Raw genomic sequence first — 18,802 nt, 5'->3', positions numbered from 1 at the left:
ATGATGAAACCCCATCTCTACTAAAAATACAAAATTAGCCAGGTGTGATGGTGCATGTCTGTAATACCAGCTACTTGGAAGGCTGAAGCAGGAGAATCGCTTGAACTTGGGAGCAGAGGTTGCAGTGAGCTGAGATCGTACCACTGCACTCCAGCCTGGGTGATGACAGAGCAAGACTCCGTCTCGAAAAAAAGAAAGATAAAAGAAGACTAGGTTTGGAGAGCTTCCAGATAGCTAAACACTTGGAGGTTACTAGAAGATAGAGTTCCCAAGGAAGGGCATGGAACCCTTTCCCATATACCTCGTCCTGTGCATCTCATCACCTGTATCCTTTGCAATATCCTTTACAATAATCTGGTAAATGTAAGTGTTTCCCTGAGTTCTGGAAGCCACTCCAGGAAATTAATAGAACCCAAAGAGAGGGTTGTGGGAACCCCAACTTGAAACGAGGTCAGAAGTTTCAGAGGCCCGAACTTGTAACTGGTGTGTGTGGTGGGGGTGGGAGGGGCAGTCTTGGGGACTGAGACCCTAACCTGTGGGATCTGACCTTCTCTCCGGGTAGATAGTGTGAGAATTGAATTGAACACACAGCTGGTGTCCACTGCTTGGTGTATGGGGAAAAAACTCCCCACATTCAGTCACGGAAGTCTTCATCTGAGTTGATGATTGTCATTGAGGTGGTGTGAGAACAGAGAGAAAACCCAGTTTGGGAGTTTTCCCTTAATAGCGAGGACACAAACTTTGAAATCATAGCACCATCTGAGAATGCTCGTGTAAATATAAATCTGATGAGTCAGTGGAAGCCTCCTGGTCTGGGACTTGTCAGAAGCATAGGGTCTGGTGTTTGAGCTAAACACCAGAGGGCTGGATCTAATTGTTTTAAGACCCTGGCCCAAGGAATCAAGTCAAAATAATATATTCGGATTCAAGACTGGTTGATCTGATTTCTAAAAACAAAGTAATATGCCTGTGGATGTTTCCAAATCACATAAGCTGCCTGTGCCAGTCAGGCATTTGGATTCTTGATGTTCTAAGGAATAATAATAATAGCTGCTATTAGATTTATCACTTACTCCCTGTAACTATGTCCCAAATCTTTCATCCCATTTGATTCTCACAAGCATTCTACAAGATCATGGTATTACATCCTTTTTACAAATGACAAAACAGCTGGGCACGGTGGCTCATGCCTATAATACCAGCACTTTAGGAGGACAAGGCAGGCGGGTTTCTTGAGCTGGAGAGTTTGAGACCAGCCTGGTCAACATGGTGAAACCCCCTCTCTCCTGAAAATACAAAATTAGCCGGGCATGGTGGTGCACACCTGTAATCCCAGCTACTCCGGAGGCTGAGGCAGGAGAATGGGTTGAACTCAGGAGGCGGAGGTTGCAGTGAACCGAGATGGCGCCACTGCACTCCCGTCTGGGCGACAGAGCGAGACTCAGTCTCAAAAAAACAAAAAAGAAAAAGGCAGGGTGCAGTGGCTCACGCTTGTAATCCCAGCACTTTGGGACGTGGAGGCGGGTGGATCACAAGGTCAGGATATCAAGACTCTCCTGACTAACATGGTGAAACCCCGTCTCTACTAAAAATACAAAAAATTACAGCTACTCGGGAGCCTGAGGCAGGAGAATGGCGTGAACCCGGGAGGCGGAGCTTGCAGTGAGCCGAGATCGCGCCATTGCACTTCGGCCTGGGCAACAATGCGAGACTCCATCTCAGGGGGAAAAAAACAAAAAAACAAAAAAAACCCGCATACACAAATGACAAAGCATTCAGAAAGGGTAGATATTTGTACAAGTCAAATGACCCGCTGTGTGGCTGGTGCTGGCACTCAAGTCAGATCAGTCATATTCCAGAGCATGCGCTCTCAACAAAGTCAATGGTTATCAAGGTTTGAATGATCCCAGCTGTTCAGGAAAGAGAACGCAGTTACCTGTTGTATAAGAGTACAATGGTGAGCTGGTGGGTTGTGTCCTTGTTGCTCCCAGCAGTGTCATAGGGTGGGTTTCTGCTGGCTGAGGTGAAGATGGTGAAGTGGCTACTGGAATGAAAAGAATGGAAGAATTGTTCCATTTGTGGAGGAAAATGTGCACCCCAAGAAAAATAAAGAACAAAACTAGAATCAGGAATTACCATCACCTTTCCACGGGCCCTTCTCCTGGCCTTCCACAGTGGGCATGCAGGGCTCCTACCCACCCACTTCTGAACCTTTCGGCTCCTCTTAGAAATGTACTCCAAGATGGCCTTCAGGCATTGCCTGAAATAACTAGACAGCAGTCTAGTTATTTCATTAACACAAGGAAATGCGATCTAGATAATGTTCTAGCTAGTCTTATCAATATATAAGATTATCTCACACTTTCTATACCCCCAGGTTCTCTCTAAATACACAAAGTCAACAACAGGGCATTTTATGCAGAACACCCAATTAAACTTTTATTTTATTCATACAAGTATTTCACTTTCAGAAAACGGGGAGCGGGGGGGGCTTGGGAATTTGCACTAACATGCTCTAACCCCTTCAAAACAGCCCCATTCTGGATTTCCTGGTCTTACTGAAGTTCAATTATCCACACATCCAGTAACTAACAGAACAGATACAATATTAATTCCTTGAGGTCTCTAAAAGCTGACAATATTGCCCAATGTCAGCCTTGGTAATGATTTGCAACCCTAAAGGTAAGGTTCCTGGCAGACCCTGACCCCAGCTCCTTCCGCATCTGCATTCTAGTCATTCCTTTAAGGGTGATTTCCTGTGTTTTCTGACTCATCTTCCACTTCTCACTGGAAAGCTTCCATTAGGAATTCTCCAGCATAGGGCTACAATCCCCTTTCCTTTCCTGAAATCTCTCCTTTATTTCCTTATTTGCAAAGTTGATCACTTGCCTCTTTACAAAGCATTTACATGATTCCCTTCTCTTAGAGCACCACAGAAATTTAGAGTCAATTAGTGACGGTGACTGGATGAATTCCAAAACCTGGGCTTTCCTTATTGCCTCTCACTGGTCTGTTTCTCCTTCCCCACCACAGTCTCCATAACTTCACTTTTCAACATCACTCTTTCTCCTGTTCTCGACTATTTTCCTGTTTTCCTCTAGTGCTCAAACCCGTAAGAGGATGTGGCTCTCTTTCGGAACAAAAACCAGAATAACACAGGAGAGTCATGTGGGCAGTCTGTACCCAATTGAGTTCTATGCAAAAGACCTCTTCAGCTTAACTTCTTTCCTAAGTTTGGGTCTTTAAGGCATCTTTCTTTTCTCCGCTGCTCCTACAACCATACATACAATTGTTCCATGGATGTTTTAGGCAGTGAGCAGGTACTAGGGACACTGAGCAGGGCGGATTGGATGCAAAGATAAATGTCCCTGCATTCCATTCGCTCCAGGGTTCTCTCATTCTTGGACTGTAATGTTCAACTCATGCAAACTCTTTAGAAAACTATCCAGATAAGAAAAAGCTCAATTGATACCATCCTCCAGGTTATAGCCATAAAAACCAACTCTTAGGAGAAAGGCAACTTTCTCCCAAATCTTGGCTTTAAATGAAGTCAATGACTTGGGGATGTTCTCCAAAACAAGTCCACTAATCCATCCACCTTAGCAGACACAAGCTAAAAGTGAAATCAACATTGAGAAAGTCGACTGCCTGGAACAAAACTGTTTTTCTTACAAACTTTATGGCTCTAAAATCCAAACTATGACCTAACTAACACCCTCTCTTCCAAACTGAGCTACTAGCCCAATCCTTCAGATCCCTCCTGGTTAAATACACACACAATTCAATGAGAGTCAAGGGAAATCAATATGTTCCATCAGATTTTTCCAGCTAAGAGGTTGTGACATTTGTTACTCCTCAGAATCCAGAGCCACCCTAAGGGGTCAATGGGTTTTTGAGGGCTTTGAGAATCTCCACTAAAAGTTATCTTTTAAATCCCGGAAATGGAAGATTTGAACCTATACTTGTCCTCAGAATGACAAGCTATTTCCCCACCTATAAGTCAAGTTATCCTCCATTTATATTAAATCTAATATCTTATTTACAGGGAATTTGAAGTATCAACTATATGGCCTGAACTGAAAAAAAATAAAATAAACATGTACATTCCAAATCCCTAAAGCCCTTAAATCCAATGTTACTTTTTCCTAAGTATAAATCGCACCTTTCGCAATTTCCACTGTACATAAATAAATTAAAGGACCTTTGAAGTAAAAATGTGTAAGTTATTGACTGCCCTGAAAAAACAGCATGGTTGTTTAAGGGTTTTTTTGTTTTTGTTTTTTTTCAGTAAAAATGTTAGATCAGGGCAAACTCATCCAAACATAAAACTCAGTGCTCATAATAGGAGGCATGATCCAGTAGTTAAAAGTACTGGCCCCAATTCAAGCTAACAGAAATCAAAACCTGACTCAACAACTTTGTATCTGTGTAAATTTATTTTTTCTTTCTCTTTTCTTTCTTTTTCACTCTGTTACCCAGGCTAGAGAGTACAGTGGTGCCATCATGGCTCACTGCAGCCTTGACCTCCTGGCCCTGAGCGATTCCTCCACCGCAGCCTCCCAAGTAGCTGGGACTAGAGGCATATACCACCATGCAGAGACAGGGTCTCACTATGTTGCCCAGGCTGGTTTTGAACTCCTGTACTAAAATTACAGTCATGAGCCACCACACCTGGCTTCTATCTGTGTAACTTTCAACAATAAGCTTTTAGATTCTGTCTCAGTTCTCACAATTATAAACCACACCTACAGTCAATATAATTATCCTAACAATTAAATGCATGAAGCATGGTGCCTCGTAAATAGAAAACAGTAAATGTTAACTTCTTTGAAATCAAGGTCTGCTTTCAGAATGGACTAAATGATCTCTCTTCAGAGCTCTTCATGAGGACAGAATCTCATTTATCTGACCTTTGGCTCTCTGGCATTCCCTGTGTTTTCATCATAAAGCCATACGTAGCTGAATCAGATCCACACTATCCCTGTTAGATGTCCTACAATAAATGGTCCAGCTATTTTCGGTTAATAATCAATTTCTTTGAGAATCTGACAAAAAGCAATGGGTCCCCTCACTCCAAAAATGCTTATTGGTGCAAAAGATGCATGTAACTTGGGAGTTGGGGAGGATCACAAATCCTGAGGAGACCCTGATTGAAACCCAGGTAAGACCTCTCACTCTAGACCGTCCTTCTACCTTGATACAATGCCCTGGATGGTTCATAGCTCCTCGTTGGAAGGTCTTTGGGTTCCCAAACACATCTGTTTTACCTGGTTCATGGTTCTGCATGGGCAATGGCGTTGGAGGAACAAAGGTAGAGACCATTGTTGTCGTTGGCAGAGTTGTTGTCGTTGGAAGAGTCGTTGTCATTGGAAGAGTCGTTGTCGTTGGAAGGGTCGTTGTCGTTGGAAGAGTCATTGTCGTTGGAAGGGTCGTTGTCGTTGGAAGAGTTGTTGTCGTTGGCAGAGTTGTTGTCGTTGGAAGAGTTGTTGTCGTTGGAAGAGTTGTTGTTGTTGGAAGGGTCGTTGTCATTGGAAGAGTCGTTGTCATTGGAAGAGTCGTCATTGGAAGGGTTGTCGTTGGAAGAGTCGTTGTCGTTGGAAGAGTTGTTGTCGTTGGAAGGGTCGTTGTCGTTGGAAGAGTTGTTGTTGTTGGAAGGGTCGTTGTCGTTGGAACAGTGGTGCTTGTTCGAACAGTTCTGACAATTGGAGTAGTTGTGACCCTGGCTGGAGTCAGAAATCAACATGAGAATGAGCATGAGTCAAACAAGAAACAAGAGCCTCAGGCTGGAACCGTACCCTAGCACACCAATGACAGACTGTCCCAAGGTGGAATTAACTTCCTGAACTCTCAATCTTGGTCATTGCCCAGCTAGAAACTGTGACAGGAGAGGGCTTTGGAGACATGCCCCTTCTTCCAAAAGAAGAGAAGATATATTGAAAGGTGCATGCATATTCAGAAATAAGAACAGATGCCTCATATTTGCACTGAAGCACTTTTCTGGGGTCAGGGTCTCACTCTGTCATCCAGGCTGGACTGTAGTGGCATGATCAGCTCACTGCTGCCTTGAACTCCCAGGCTCAAGCAATCCTCCTGTGTCAGATTCCCAAGTAGCTGGGACTACATGCAGGCATCACCACTCCTGGCTAATTTAAAAAAAAAAAAACAAAACTTTTTTTGTAGAGGCTGGGTGTGGTGGCTCATGCCTGTAACGCCAGCACTTTGTGGGGCCAAGGTGGGTGGACTACTTCAGCTCAGGAGTTCAGAGTTCAAGACCAGTCTGGGCAACAGGGCGAAACCACAACTCTACAAAAAATAGCCAAGTGTGGTGACACATGCCTGTAATCTCAGCTACTTGAAAGACTGAAGCACAATAATTGATTGAACCCCAGAGGTGGAGATTGCAGTGAGTAGAGACTGGGCCACTGCACTCCAGCCTGAGAAACAGAGCAAGACCCTGTTTCAAAAAAAAAAAAGAATTGACCTTATCTTGCTCACCCTTATGAGGGAAACAATCCAAGTCCAAAAGCTAAGAGACTGCAAATTAAAGTTCCTCTTACTTAAAACGAAAATAGAGACATAGCTTATTAAGGTCATAGGTATTGGGTTCTATTATCATTGTAAGACCTTAGTGAAAGAAGATTCATTAAGAAAAAGCAATGGCTGGGCGCAGTGGCTCACGCCTGTAATCCCAGAGCTTTGGGAAGCCAAGGCGGGTAGAATGCCTGAGGTCAGAAGTTTGAGACCAGCCTGGCCAACATGGTGAAACCCCATCTTTACTAAAAATACAAAAATTAGCTGGGCGTCTTGGCATGCGCCTGTAGTCCAGCTACTCAGGAGGCCGAGGCAGGAGAATTGCTTGAACCCAGGAGCTGGAGGTTGCAGTGAGCTGAGATGAAGCCACTGCACCCCAACCTGGTCGACAGAGCAAGACTCTGTCTCAAAAAAACAAAACAAAAAATCAGCAGTAAGTCTGGGTGCTGTGGCTCACGCCTGTAGGCCCAGCCCTTTGGGAGACCAAGACAAGTGGATCGCTTGAGCCCATAAGTTTGAGACCAACCTGGGCAACATAATGAAACCATACCTCTACAAAAAAAATTGATGGGTGCAGCACAGCAACATGGCACAAGTATACATATGTAACAAACCTGTACGTTATGCACATGTACCCTAGAACTTAAAGTATAATAATAATAATAAATAAATAAATAAATAAATAAATAAGAATTTTACAGAGACCATAAAAAAAAAAAAAAATTAGCCGGGCATGGTGAGGCACCCCTGTAGTCCCAGATACTCAGGAGGTTGAGGCAGGAGAATCACTTGAACCCAGCAGGTGGGGGTTGCAGTGAGTAGCAACCACACCACTGCACTCCAGCCTGCTACCTGGGCAACAGAGTGAGACTCTGTCTCAAAAAGAAAAAAAAAAAAAAGGCCCAGTGTGGTGGCTTACGCCTATAATCCCAGCACTTTGGGAGGCTGAGGCAGGTGGATCATTTGAGGTCAGGAGTTCGAGACCAGCCTGGCCAACATGGTGAAACCCCATCTCTACTAATACAAAATACCAAAATTAGCTGGGTGTGGTAGCGCCAGCTACTCGGGAGGCTGAGGCAGGAGAATTGCTTGAACCTGGGAGGCAGAGGGTTGCAGTGAGCCATAATTGTGCCACTGCACTTCAACCTGGGCGACAGCAAGACTGTCTCAAAAAATAAATTAATTAATTAAAAAAGACAGTTCTTTAAGGTGAATAAATTCAGCTTGATAAAAATATTCACTGTATTTTACTACGGAACAGTAAATGCTATTTCTTGGACCAATTACTCTGTTTGAAGTACATTCGGCCCTCCATATTTGTGGGTTCTACATCCATAGATACAACCAAGACTTTGGATGGAAAATGTACAGGGGAAAAAGAAGGATATGTTGTCTGCTGTACTGAACAAATATGGACTTTTTTGTTGGTCATTATTCCCTAAATAATGCAGTATAACAACCAATTGCATAGTATTTACATTGTATTAGGGGTTATAAGTAATCTAGAGGTGATTTAAAGCATATGGGACTATGTGCATAGTTTACATGCAAATACTGCACCATTTTACAGAAGGGACTTGAGCATCTGCAGATTTTGGTATCAAGGGGGTCCTGGAACCAGTTTCCCATGGATATCAAGGAACAATTGTACTGTTTTAGGAGCTAGTTTGCTGACTCTAGCCTGACCTTGAATTATGCTTGGCCTTGTAACTTCATCTACACAAAAATTATTCTATTTCCCAAGAACAAGAGTTTATTTTAAAACAGGACTTACAGGAACCTCCTCTTTCCCTAATAAGAAAAAAGAAAATTACTACCAAACAGAAAATTCAATGAACTAGCAAGAAATGTCAAAGAAAAACTTACGTGGCCCAATCTTCAATGATATGGTGATTTTCATGTCATTGAACCACCCACTGTGCTGAACACGGCAACAATATATGCCACTGTCAGACACAGCTGTATTTGCTATAGTCAAAGAGACATCCCTGCGTGAAAGGTTCCCCAATAGCTTATAGCGTGTCTCCTTCCGATAGGTGACGTGGGTTCCATTGGTCCAGACAATGCCATCTGGGCATGAGAAAACAGAACATGTGCCTCTACTCCAGCACATGGATGTGATAGCTCCGTTGTAGCGGCAGGGCAGTGTGATAGGTAGACCTGCCACTCCACCAACATTTACAGAATCAGCTACAGAATCTGCAATGAAGAAAAGACAAACTGAGAATGAGCCTTAACATTTCTTCTTGGCTGGGCACGGTGGCTCACGCCTGTAATCCAAGAACTTTGGGAGGCCAAGGCGGGCGGATCAACCGAGGTCAGGAGTTCAAGACCAGCCTAACCAACATGGCAAAACCCGATCTCTACCAAAAAAAATACAAAAATTAGCAGGGTGTGGTGGTGGAGTCCCAGCTACTCAGGAGGCTGAGGCAGGGGGAAGTGCTTGAACCCGGGAGGCGGAGGTTGCAGCAAGCTGAGCTCGCACCACTACACTCCAGCCTGGGCGACAGAGCAGACTCTGTCCTCCCACGCCCCCAAAAAAAATGTTTCTCTGAATTTTTTTTTACTTGTTTTACTTTCTTTAAAAAAATATTTTATTCATTTTTTAATTGTTTATTTTTTAGAGAGAGAGTCTTGCTCTGTCACCCAGGTTGTAGTACAGTGGCACAAAGATCTTGGCTCACTGCTACCCCCGCCTCCCGAGTTGAAGAAATTCTCATGCATCAGCCTCCCGAGTAACTGGAATTACAGGCATGTGCCACCACATCCGGCTAATTTTTGTATTTTTAGTAGAGACAGGGTTTCACTATGTTGGCCAGGCTGGTCTTGAACTCCTGACCTCAAGTGATCCGCCCATCTGAGCCTCCCAAAGTGCTGGGATCACAGGCGTGAGCTGCCAAGCCCAGCCTTGTAAATTGACATTATAGCTGGAATTTTTTCCCCCTTTTTCCAAGTTAGCTGATATAGCTGGAATTTTTTAAATTTGAGATTACAAGCATTTTTTTATGTTACCATCCTTTTAATTTTTTTTTTTTTTTTAAACAAAGTCTTGCTATGATGCTTGAACTCCTGGCCTCAAGTGATCCTCTGGAGTTGCTGGGATTACAGGCATAAACCACTGCACCTGGCTTAGCATCTTCTCCAACAGTATTGCTCAGGGGATATATTTACAAGTAAAACATTTTATTGTACTGTGTGATATTCAAGCTGTTTCTCATTTTTACCAGTGTAAATAACTTCACATAACCTTTCTACACAAAACTTTTTGCATTTAGTTTTCTTAATAGGATATAATTCTGAGATTATCAGTATAAAGTGCAGGAACATTTTCCATTTTTTCATAAATATGGCCAAAATCCTTTCCAAAAGGTTTGAACCAAATAACATTCAAGTAATGTGAGTGTGTATTTCACCCTGTGTTTGTTAGATATCTGCTTACCATTGATTTTTCAATAGGTAAGAAATGCATGTGGCTTTTCAAAATGAAACAGCACCAAAGGGCATACAGTGAAAAGTCCCGCTCCCACTCCAGTCCCCAGTCTGCTCTACTAGATCCAATTGCTGCATCAGTTGAAAACAGCTTTTTGATGGGCACAGTGTCTCACACCTGCAATCCCAGCACTTTGAGAGGCCAAGGTGGGAGGATCTCTTGAGCCCAGGAGTTTATCCCAGATATTTGGGAGGCTGAAGTAGGGAGATCATTTGGGCCCTGGAGAGGTCGAGGTTGCAGTGAGCCAAGAATGCCCTACTGAACTCCAGCCTGAATGACAGAGCAAGACCTTATGTCCAGAAAGAAAAGGAAAGAGAAAATAAGTCGTTTTTTTTTTTTAATTTGCATTTACATTTCAAATTTTAATTTTCAGCCAGGCACGGTGGCTCATGCCTGTAATCCCAGCACTTTGGAAGGTTGAGGCAGGCGGATCACTGGAGGTCAGGAGTTCGAGACCAGCCTGGCCAACATGGTGAAACCCTGTCTCTACTAAAAATACAAAACTTAGTCCAGGCACAGCAGCTTACGCCTGTAATCCCAGCAGTTTGGGAGGCCAAGGCGGGCAGATCACTTCAGGTCAGGGGCTCCAGACCAGCCTGGCCAACATAGCGAAGCCCTGTCTCTACTGAAAAAAAAAAAAATACAAAAAAAAGTAGCTGGACGTGGTGGTGCGTGCCTGTAATCCCAGCTACTCGGGAGGCTGAGGCAGGAGGATCTCTTGAACCTGGGAGGCAGAGGTTGCAGTGAGTGAGATCATGCCATTGCACATTGCCCTCCAGTCTGGACAACAGAGGGAGACTCCGTCTCAAAAAAAAAAAAAGAAATTATTTTTTGTATTTTTAGTAGAAACAAGGTTTCACCATCTTGGCCAAGCTGATCTTGAACTCCTGAACCTGTGATCCTCCCACCTCGGCCTCCCAAAGTGCTGAGTTATTTATTTATTTATTTATTTATTTATTTATTTATTTATTTTTTGAGACGGAGTCTCGCTGTCACCCAGGCTGGAGTGCAGTGGTGCGATCTCGGCTCACTGCAAGCTCCACCTCCTGGGTTCACGCCATTCTCCTGCCTCAGCCTCCTGAGTAGCTGGGACTACAGGTGCCCGCCACCACGCCTGGCTAATTTTTTGTATTTTTAGTAGAGGTGGGGTTTCACCATGTTAGCCAGAATGGTCTCGATCTCCTGACCTCATGATCCTCCCACCTCAGCCTCCCAAAGTGCTGGGATTACAGGAGTGAGCCACCACGCCTGGCCGCCAATAAATTCTTATTTACTTTTGCCTAATACTAGTATCATTTTTTTTTTTTTTTTGGATTACACATATAATGCATGCTATTACAATTTGGTTATAGAAGTATATAATGAGAGGTTATCTTTCCCCCATAATCCCAAAGGCACATATCACTCCAGAAATTTGTGTTTAAAATTTAGGATATGCCTATTTCAATCTTTCCTTATCTCATAGAATGTTTTGAATTAAAGTGTTTATTTCAAAATAAAATACTTAGGCCAGGTGTGGTGGCTCATGCCTATAATCCCAGCACTTTGGGAGACTCAGGTGGGAGGATCACTTGAGCCCAGGAGGTGGAGGCTGCAGTGAATCAAGATTGCCCAGCTAGGCCAGGCGCGGTGACTCACACCTGGAATCCCAGCACTTTGGGAGGCCAAGACAGGTGGATCACAAGGTCAGGAGTGCAAGATCAGCTTGGTCAAGATGGTGAAAGCTTGTCTCTACTAAAAATACAAAAAAATTAGCTGGGAGTGGTGGCAGGTACCTGTAATCCCAGCTACTCAGGAGACTGAGAGAGAATTGCTTGAACCTAGAGGGTGGAGGTTGCAGTGAGCCAAGATCGCGCCACTGCACTCTAGCCTGGGCAACACAGTGAGACTCTGTCTCAAAAAAAAAAAAAAAGATTCCCCAACTGCACTCCAGAGTGAGACCTCATGAAGAGAGAGAGAGAGAAAGAAAAGGAAGGAAGGAAGGAAGGAAGGAAGGAAGGAAGGAAGGAAGGAAGGAAGGAAGGAAGGAAGGAAGGAAGGAAAGAATTGAATGTGGCTGAAAAAATAGAATGGCACAAAAGAATACAATAAAGATTAACCCTCCCTCCACCTCCCACCCTCCGCCCCCATCCCGCAGTACCCACTGTCACTATTTCCTATACACATGTGTCTATGCATATACATCTAACCAGTCCCTTTTTGTTTAAACACAAATGGCAGCATGTGACACACTGTGCTGCATCTTGCCTTGTTCATTTAGCCATGAATATTGTAATTCATAGCAGTTAAGCAATTTCTTTGGCCTAAAACTCTATTCTGGTCCTGCTCACTGGTTAATTCATAGCCATACAACAGTGCACAAAGAACATCTACTTTCATCCACCACCACCATCCCCTCCCCTTCCCCTACCCCATTCTCTGGGCTTCTAAACCCCCTCTATTCTCTTCTTCCCGCCCAGGGCACCTACTCACTTACCTGCCAGATGTAGGATGAGGCTTAAGATGACCACTTGAGGATGCATTATAGGATCAGCCTGAAGGAAAATGAGCAGACAGGCTGGTTGGTACACCCCACCAGATGGTATCTGATCAAGTCCTAATTCTCAGATTGCAACTTATCTTTGGATGATTCCTATGAGCCTGCTCTGATGGAAATGAGAGACCACATACAACAGCTTCCACGCTCTGTTAGTTCCCTGCGGCTAAGAGCTCTGTGCCTTCCAAAGGACCAGGAAAGCGGTCCACAGAAACAGCCCCTGACTTCCCAGCTTCTTCCCCACACATAGGCTCCAAACTGACTCCTGGTCCTGATACAGGGGATCGGGGAACAAACAAAAAGGAAACTGGAAGCAGAGAACCAGCGTGGCTCAATGGCAGCACAAGAGCAAAGGCCAGCCTTCCAGTGGCGGAGCTGCACTTGCTTTTCAGAGTAAACTGGGCCTCTGGTGGACGTGGGGCTTTTCCTGCTCAGTGGCTACAACGATTCATCCCCAGCCTTAACAGTGACATTGCCAAGTTTGCCATTAGCAAGAGGAATTGACAGTGAATATGAATCACTGTGCCTAACCTTCCATGCCCGTGGACAGCGTGATTGAGACTGAAGCTCCTTACCATGGGATTTCAAGAGAAAGCTTCAGGAAACAGAAGTCTGGAGCAGACTTAACGTTCAGATCCAAGCTCTGTCACTCACAATGCTGGATAACCCTGAGCCTTCCTGAGTTCTCTTCAAACCTCTATTTCCTCAGTTGTAAAATAGCACTAAAAATGTTTCCTCTGTCTCCCACCAAGGATTGATATAATAAGCAAAAAGGGCCACAGAAGAACTTCGAAAACTAAACCTACGTAGGCACTAATAGCACTAGCTAAGGTTTTTGGGGAATACTATATAGCAGGCTCTGTGTCAAGCACCCACATGCGTTAAATCAGGCTGTTGACTTCTGCTCTTAATCATTAAACCACGCAAACGTAAGTAAGCTCGCCTAGTACTTCATTAACTCCTCTTCCGGTCTGAGATTTCGGTAACTTCCAAGGAGGCAGTGGTGCTCTGTATCTTGCATCTCATGACAGGGTTCATGAGGAAGTGGTCTTGGTTTACTGTGGCCATGGGTCGCAGGCTCCCAGGAGTGGGAACCCCTGACTCCAGCAGCCAGCAGCCTCTGTACTCTTGACATGATGTCCGATGCTACTAACTGGTGACCCAGACACTATTTGGCCTACAAGCGTTTTGTATGGCAGCGTTTAAAAATTCATTTCTTGACCAGGCGCGGTGGCTTGCCCCTGTAACCCCAGCACTTTGGGAGGCCGAGGTAGGCCAATCACCTGAGGTCAGGAGTTCAAGACCAGCCTGGCTAACGTGGTGAAACCCCGTCTCTACTAAAAATACAAACATTAGCTGGGCGTGGTGGCGGGCGCCTGTAATCCCAGATACTTAGGAGGCTGAGGCAGAAGAATTGCTTGAACCTGGAAGGTGGAGGTTGCAGTGAGATCAAGCCATTGCACTCTAGCCTGGGTGACAAGAGCAAAACTCCATCTCAAAAATAAAAATAAAAATTCATTTCTTGCCAGGCACAGTAGCTCACGCCTGTAATCCCAACACTTTGGGAGGCCAAGGCGAGTGGATCACCTGAGGTCAGGAGTTTGAGACCAACCTGGGCAACATAGCAAGACTCCCTCTCTGCAAAAAAAACAAGAAACAAAAAATAATAGTCAGGCCTGGTGTACATGACTGTAGTCCCAGCTACTCAGGAGGCTGAGGCAGGAGGATTTTTTGAGCCCAGCAGTTGGAGGCTATGATTGTGCCACTGCATACCAGCCTGGGTGACAGAGCAAGACCCTGTTTCTTAAGGAAAAAAAAGATTTAACAAAAAATTAAGCTAATTCAATTCAACCAGTCATTACTAACACATTGAGTTGATGGGACATGACTCAATATACTAAGGACGTGAAAAATCCAGAATTGTGCAATTGGGCAGGGACATGGGCAAGTAAGCAACTAATGAAATCAGGATGAGTGAGGTAAAGGTAAATATATAATCAGATTACATCATTCCCCCACTTATAACCCTCTCATACCTCTCTCAGAAAAACTAATAATAATAATTCCTAAATCTTTACTCAAATTACTGAAGCCCTGGCGATCTGGCCCTGACCTACCCCATAGATTTCTTCTACCACTTTCTCCCCTGCTGACTCAGCCCCAGCCACTAGAGCTTTCTTTCCAACTTGCCTCAACCCTAAGACCTTTTCCATGGCTGTGTTCTCCATCTAGCTCCCCGGTCCCACCATTTTCACTTTTTTCCTTTTCATTTTTATCCTGGCTTGAATGTTACCTCCCTGGACATTTCACTGGTCCTTCAATCTAAAGTAGCCAAGCAGTCCCTCTTACTATTATTACCTTATTTCCCTTATTCCATTTTATCTGTATGTGCAGTATATGTGGTGTCTGACTATAGTCCCTCCTGTAGAGTGCTGCCCAGTAGAATTTTGGTAATGGAGTTATTCTGGTAACGGAGTTATTCTGGAACTGATGAACCAAAGAGAGTCAAGACAGGGATACGGAGCTAAGGCTCTGAGATGTTACATAACTGTACAATTCCATAGGATTTGAATTTGAATTCCATAGGATCGAGTCTGTCTCCAGTAGAATATTGGTAACGGAGTTGTTCTGTGTGTCGTGCACTACAGCAGCCACTAGCCACATATAACTATTAAGCACTTGAAATGTGGCTAGGGCAATGAAGGCATTTTTAATTTTTTTTTGTTTTTTTTCCCAAGACAGAGTCTGACTGTGTCACCCAGGCTGGAGTGCAGTGTCACAACTCGGCTCAGTGCAACCTCCATCTCCTGGGTTTAAGCGATTCTCTTGCCGCAGTCTTCTGAGTAGCTGGGACTACAGACGTACGCCACCATGCCTGGCTAATTTTTGTATTTTTAGCAGATGCGGGGTTTTACCATGTTGGCCAGGCTGGGCTCAAACTCCCGGCCTCAAGTGATCCCCTCACCTCAGCTTCCAAAAGTGCTGGGATTACAGGTGTGAGCCGCCATGCCTGGCTTAAAATTTTTTATTTAATTTCATTTTAATTAAAATTTCGGATCGCTTGAGCCCAGGAGACAGTCTTCGGGGAGTTGAGATGGCACCACTACACTCAAGCCTTAGATGACAGAGCTTTCAAAAAAATAAATTAATTAAAAATAAAAAAATAAAATTTAAATTGTCACACATAGCGACTGTGTTGCATGGCACCCAACTCCAGACTATAAACTCCTTTAAGGCAATTTAAGTATTACTTGAGACCGGGCATGGTTGCTCACACCTGTAATCCTCCCAAAGGAGGCTGAGGCAGGAGGATCACTTGAGGTCAGGAGTTCCAAACCAGCCTGGCCAACATGGTGAAACCCCATCTCTACTAAAAATGCAAAAATTAGCCAGGCATGGTTGCAGGTGCCTGTAATCCCAGCTACTCAGGAGGCTGAGAGAGGAGAATCACCTGAACCCGAGAGGCGGAGGTTGTCGTGAGCCGAGATCATGCCACTGCACTCTGGCCTGGGCCACAGAGTAAGACTTCTTAAAAAAAAACAAAGTTATTAATTGAACAGATAAACAAATGGAAACACAAACCCATAGAGAAACACCATTCATTTTGACGATGGGGTGTGGAGGGTGAGAAGAATTTCTTAAAAAGTTACATGTGAGAAGAATGGGTGGAGGGTGTTTCAAGTAGAGGAAATGAGCCAGAGAGAGCCAAGAATCTGAGATGTTACTTAACTGTACATTCCATAGGATTGAATTTTCTGACACACGACCATCTCCCATGAGAGATGCCTGTGTTCTAAAGACTCCCAAATAATATAGCACAGTGGGTTTTTTTTTTTATGAGCTATACAACCTCCATGAATCACTACTCTTTAGGGCAAACTTCATGACCCCCTGAAGGATGCATCCCAGTTGTGGGGTAAAGCTGGAGGTGACAATACTTTGGCACCAAAGCTGAATTTCCAGCTGCTCACTAGAGAGCTGCATCTGTGTAAACCAAGATTAATGGCAGTGAATTGAAATGATTCAGAACATGGGCTGGGCGTGGTGGCAGGTGCCGGTAATCCCAGCTACTCGGGAGGCTGAGGCAGGAGAATTGCTTGAACCTGGGAGGCGGAGGTTGCAGTGAGCCGAGATCGTGCCACTGCACTCCAGCCTGGACAACAGACTGACTCCCTGTCTCAAAAAAAGAGAAAGAACTCAGAAAGGAAAATAATTCACTGTTCTTTCCTGCAACCACCATTACTTCCCTGCTATCTCAGCGCACATCTTACCTCCAGCTCCGGCCTCCTGCAAGACACTTCAGCTGCTCATATTCCCCATGCTTTCACCACAGCAAGATCTTCTTAGGCCCCCTCCACGACTACGGACTCACCAACTCCACGTCATTGTACCTGTAAGGCTCTCCCTCATCCCCATCACTTTATATTAGGCCTCTATAATCCAAACTTCTGCAATTCCCTCCAAAACTGTCTTCCTACCTTTCCCTTCTCTTCCTGCCCTGCCCACTGCCCTAAGCTAGTTATTTTCCTTCACTTACTCCTCTGATTTCATAACAAGTAATATGATGCTTCTTTTTTATATATCTTTTACAAAGATATAAAAATTACAAGGTACCTATGTTTACCATAGAAAACATATAAAAGGCCAGGCATGGTGGCTCACACCTGCAATCCCAGCACTTTGGGAGGCCAAGGCAGGAAGATCACTTGAGGTCAGGACTTCAAGACCAGCCTGGCCAACATGGCAAACTCCTGTCTCTACTAAAACTACAAAAATTAGCCAGGCATGGTGGCTCATGCCTGTAGTCTCAGATACTAGGGAGGCTGAGGCAAGAAAATCGCTTGAACCTGAGAGATGAAGGCTGCAGTGAGCTGAGATCACACCACTGCATTCCAGCCTGGGTGACAGAGCGACATTCTGTCTCAAAAAAAAAGAAAAGAAAAACTATAAAAATACCAAAAGTGTACTCGTTTAACAATTATTTGTTGATGATCTGCAATATGTTAGAAATGATCCTATTTTTCTGGAATGTACCAATGAACCAAAGACCCCTGGCCTCATGTAACTTACCTTTTTTTTTTTTTTAAGATGGAGTTTCGCTCTTGTTGCCCAGGCTGGAGGGCAATGGCACGATCTCAGCTCACTGCAACCTCTGCCTCCCGGGTTCAAGCGATTCTCCTGCCTCAGCCTCCCAAGAAGCTGGGATTATAGGCATGCACCACCACACCAGCTAATTTTTGTAATATTAGTAGAGACGGGGTTTTACCATATTAGACAGGCTGGTCACGAACTCCTGACCTCAAGTGATCCACCTGCCTCGGCCTCCCAAAGTGCTGGGATTATAGGCGTGAGCCACCACGCCCGGCCTCATGTAACTTACATTTAACTGAAAAATAAATATACAGATTTTTAAAACATCACTAAAATGTAATTTATCAGCAGATTACAAGTTGATGAATGCTAATGCAAAAAAGGCAAAAGGATACGCAAAAGCAGGGTGAAGGTGGTTGGGAGTGGAGGGTTGAGGAGGCGCTGAGTTGCAATTTTAAGGTGGTCAGGTTTGAATCGTGTCTACTACTTTCACCAAGAAGTTGATTATTTGAACTAAGACAAAGAACAAGGGAGTTAGCCAAGACAGGAAAATCTTTCCATGGAGACAGGCAGGAAGGGCAAAGGTCCTAAAGCAGGAGGGTGCCTGGTGTGTTCATAGAGCAAGAGAGGCCAGCGTGACTGCAACTGAGCGAGGGACAGGGATCACAGAGGAGTGAGGGCACAGCACAAACACGTGGGGCTTAGGAACCATTTTCTGAGGACATAGGCTTTCACCCCACATGAAAGGAAGCACCACTGCAGGGGCATAGGGTGATAAGATCTAACTTCGTTTGACAAGGACCACTGTGGCTGCTAGATTGAGAAGCAGGGAGACCTATCAGGAGACTATGGCAAGATTCCAGAAGAGATGGGTTAGCAGTGGAAGTGGTCAATGAACTTTCCTCGCTCAAGCTAGAGTAGCCAGATGTGATGGCTCACAGCTGTAATCCCGGGACTTTGGGAGGCCAAGGTGGGAGGATTGCTTGAGCCCAGGAGCTCAGACCAGCCAGGGCAACATAGCGAGACCTCATTTCTACAAAAAAAAGAAAAAGAAGAAGAAAAATTAGCCAGGCATGCTGGCATGCAACTTGTAGTCCCAGCTACTCAGGAGGAGGCTGAGGCAGGAGAATGGCTTGAGCCAAGGAGGTGGAGAA

The 18,802-nt window shown here is 44.5% G+C and overlaps 1 protein-coding gene across 3 annotated transcripts in view; it reads right to left on the bottom strand.

Moving 5' to 3' along the window:
* LOC105482378 (hepatitis A virus cellular receptor 1) overlaps positions 1 to 18,802 on the bottom strand; it is a 41,156-nt gene that overhangs the window by 17,517 nt on the left and 4,837 nt on the right. The window contains exons 1-5 of one of the 3 annotated variants that reach the window (XM_011742429.3): positions 14,916 to 14,979; positions 12,498 to 12,555; positions 8,398 to 8,730; positions 5,268 to 5,723; positions 1,937 to 2,044 (exon numbers count right to left, since the gene is read on the bottom strand). In XM_011742429.3, the coding sequence (XP_011740731.2) occupies positions 1,937 to 2,044; positions 5,268 to 5,723; positions 8,398 to 8,730; positions 12,498 to 12,543 (943 nt within the window). In that variant the 5' untranslated portion in view covers positions 12,544 to 12,555; positions 14,916 to 14,979. Of the gene's footprint in view, positions 1 to 1,936; positions 2,045 to 5,267; positions 5,724 to 8,397; positions 8,731 to 12,497; positions 12,556 to 13,132; positions 13,377 to 14,915; positions 14,980 to 18,802 lie in introns of those variants that run through there. The other 2 variants (XM_011742428.3, XM_011742430.3) reach the window with 2 other exon arrangements.

The sequence above is a fragment of the Macaca nemestrina genome, chromosome 6 (genome assembly GCF_043159975.1).
Source record: "Macaca nemestrina isolate mMacNem1 chromosome 6, mMacNem.hap1, whole genome shotgun sequence".
Classification (NCBI taxonomy): Eukaryota; Metazoa; Chordata; class Mammalia; order Primates; family Cercopithecidae; genus Macaca; species Macaca nemestrina.
The sequence above is the reverse complement of the archived record's forward strand: the minus strand, read 5'-3'. Positions and strand labels throughout refer to the sequence as shown.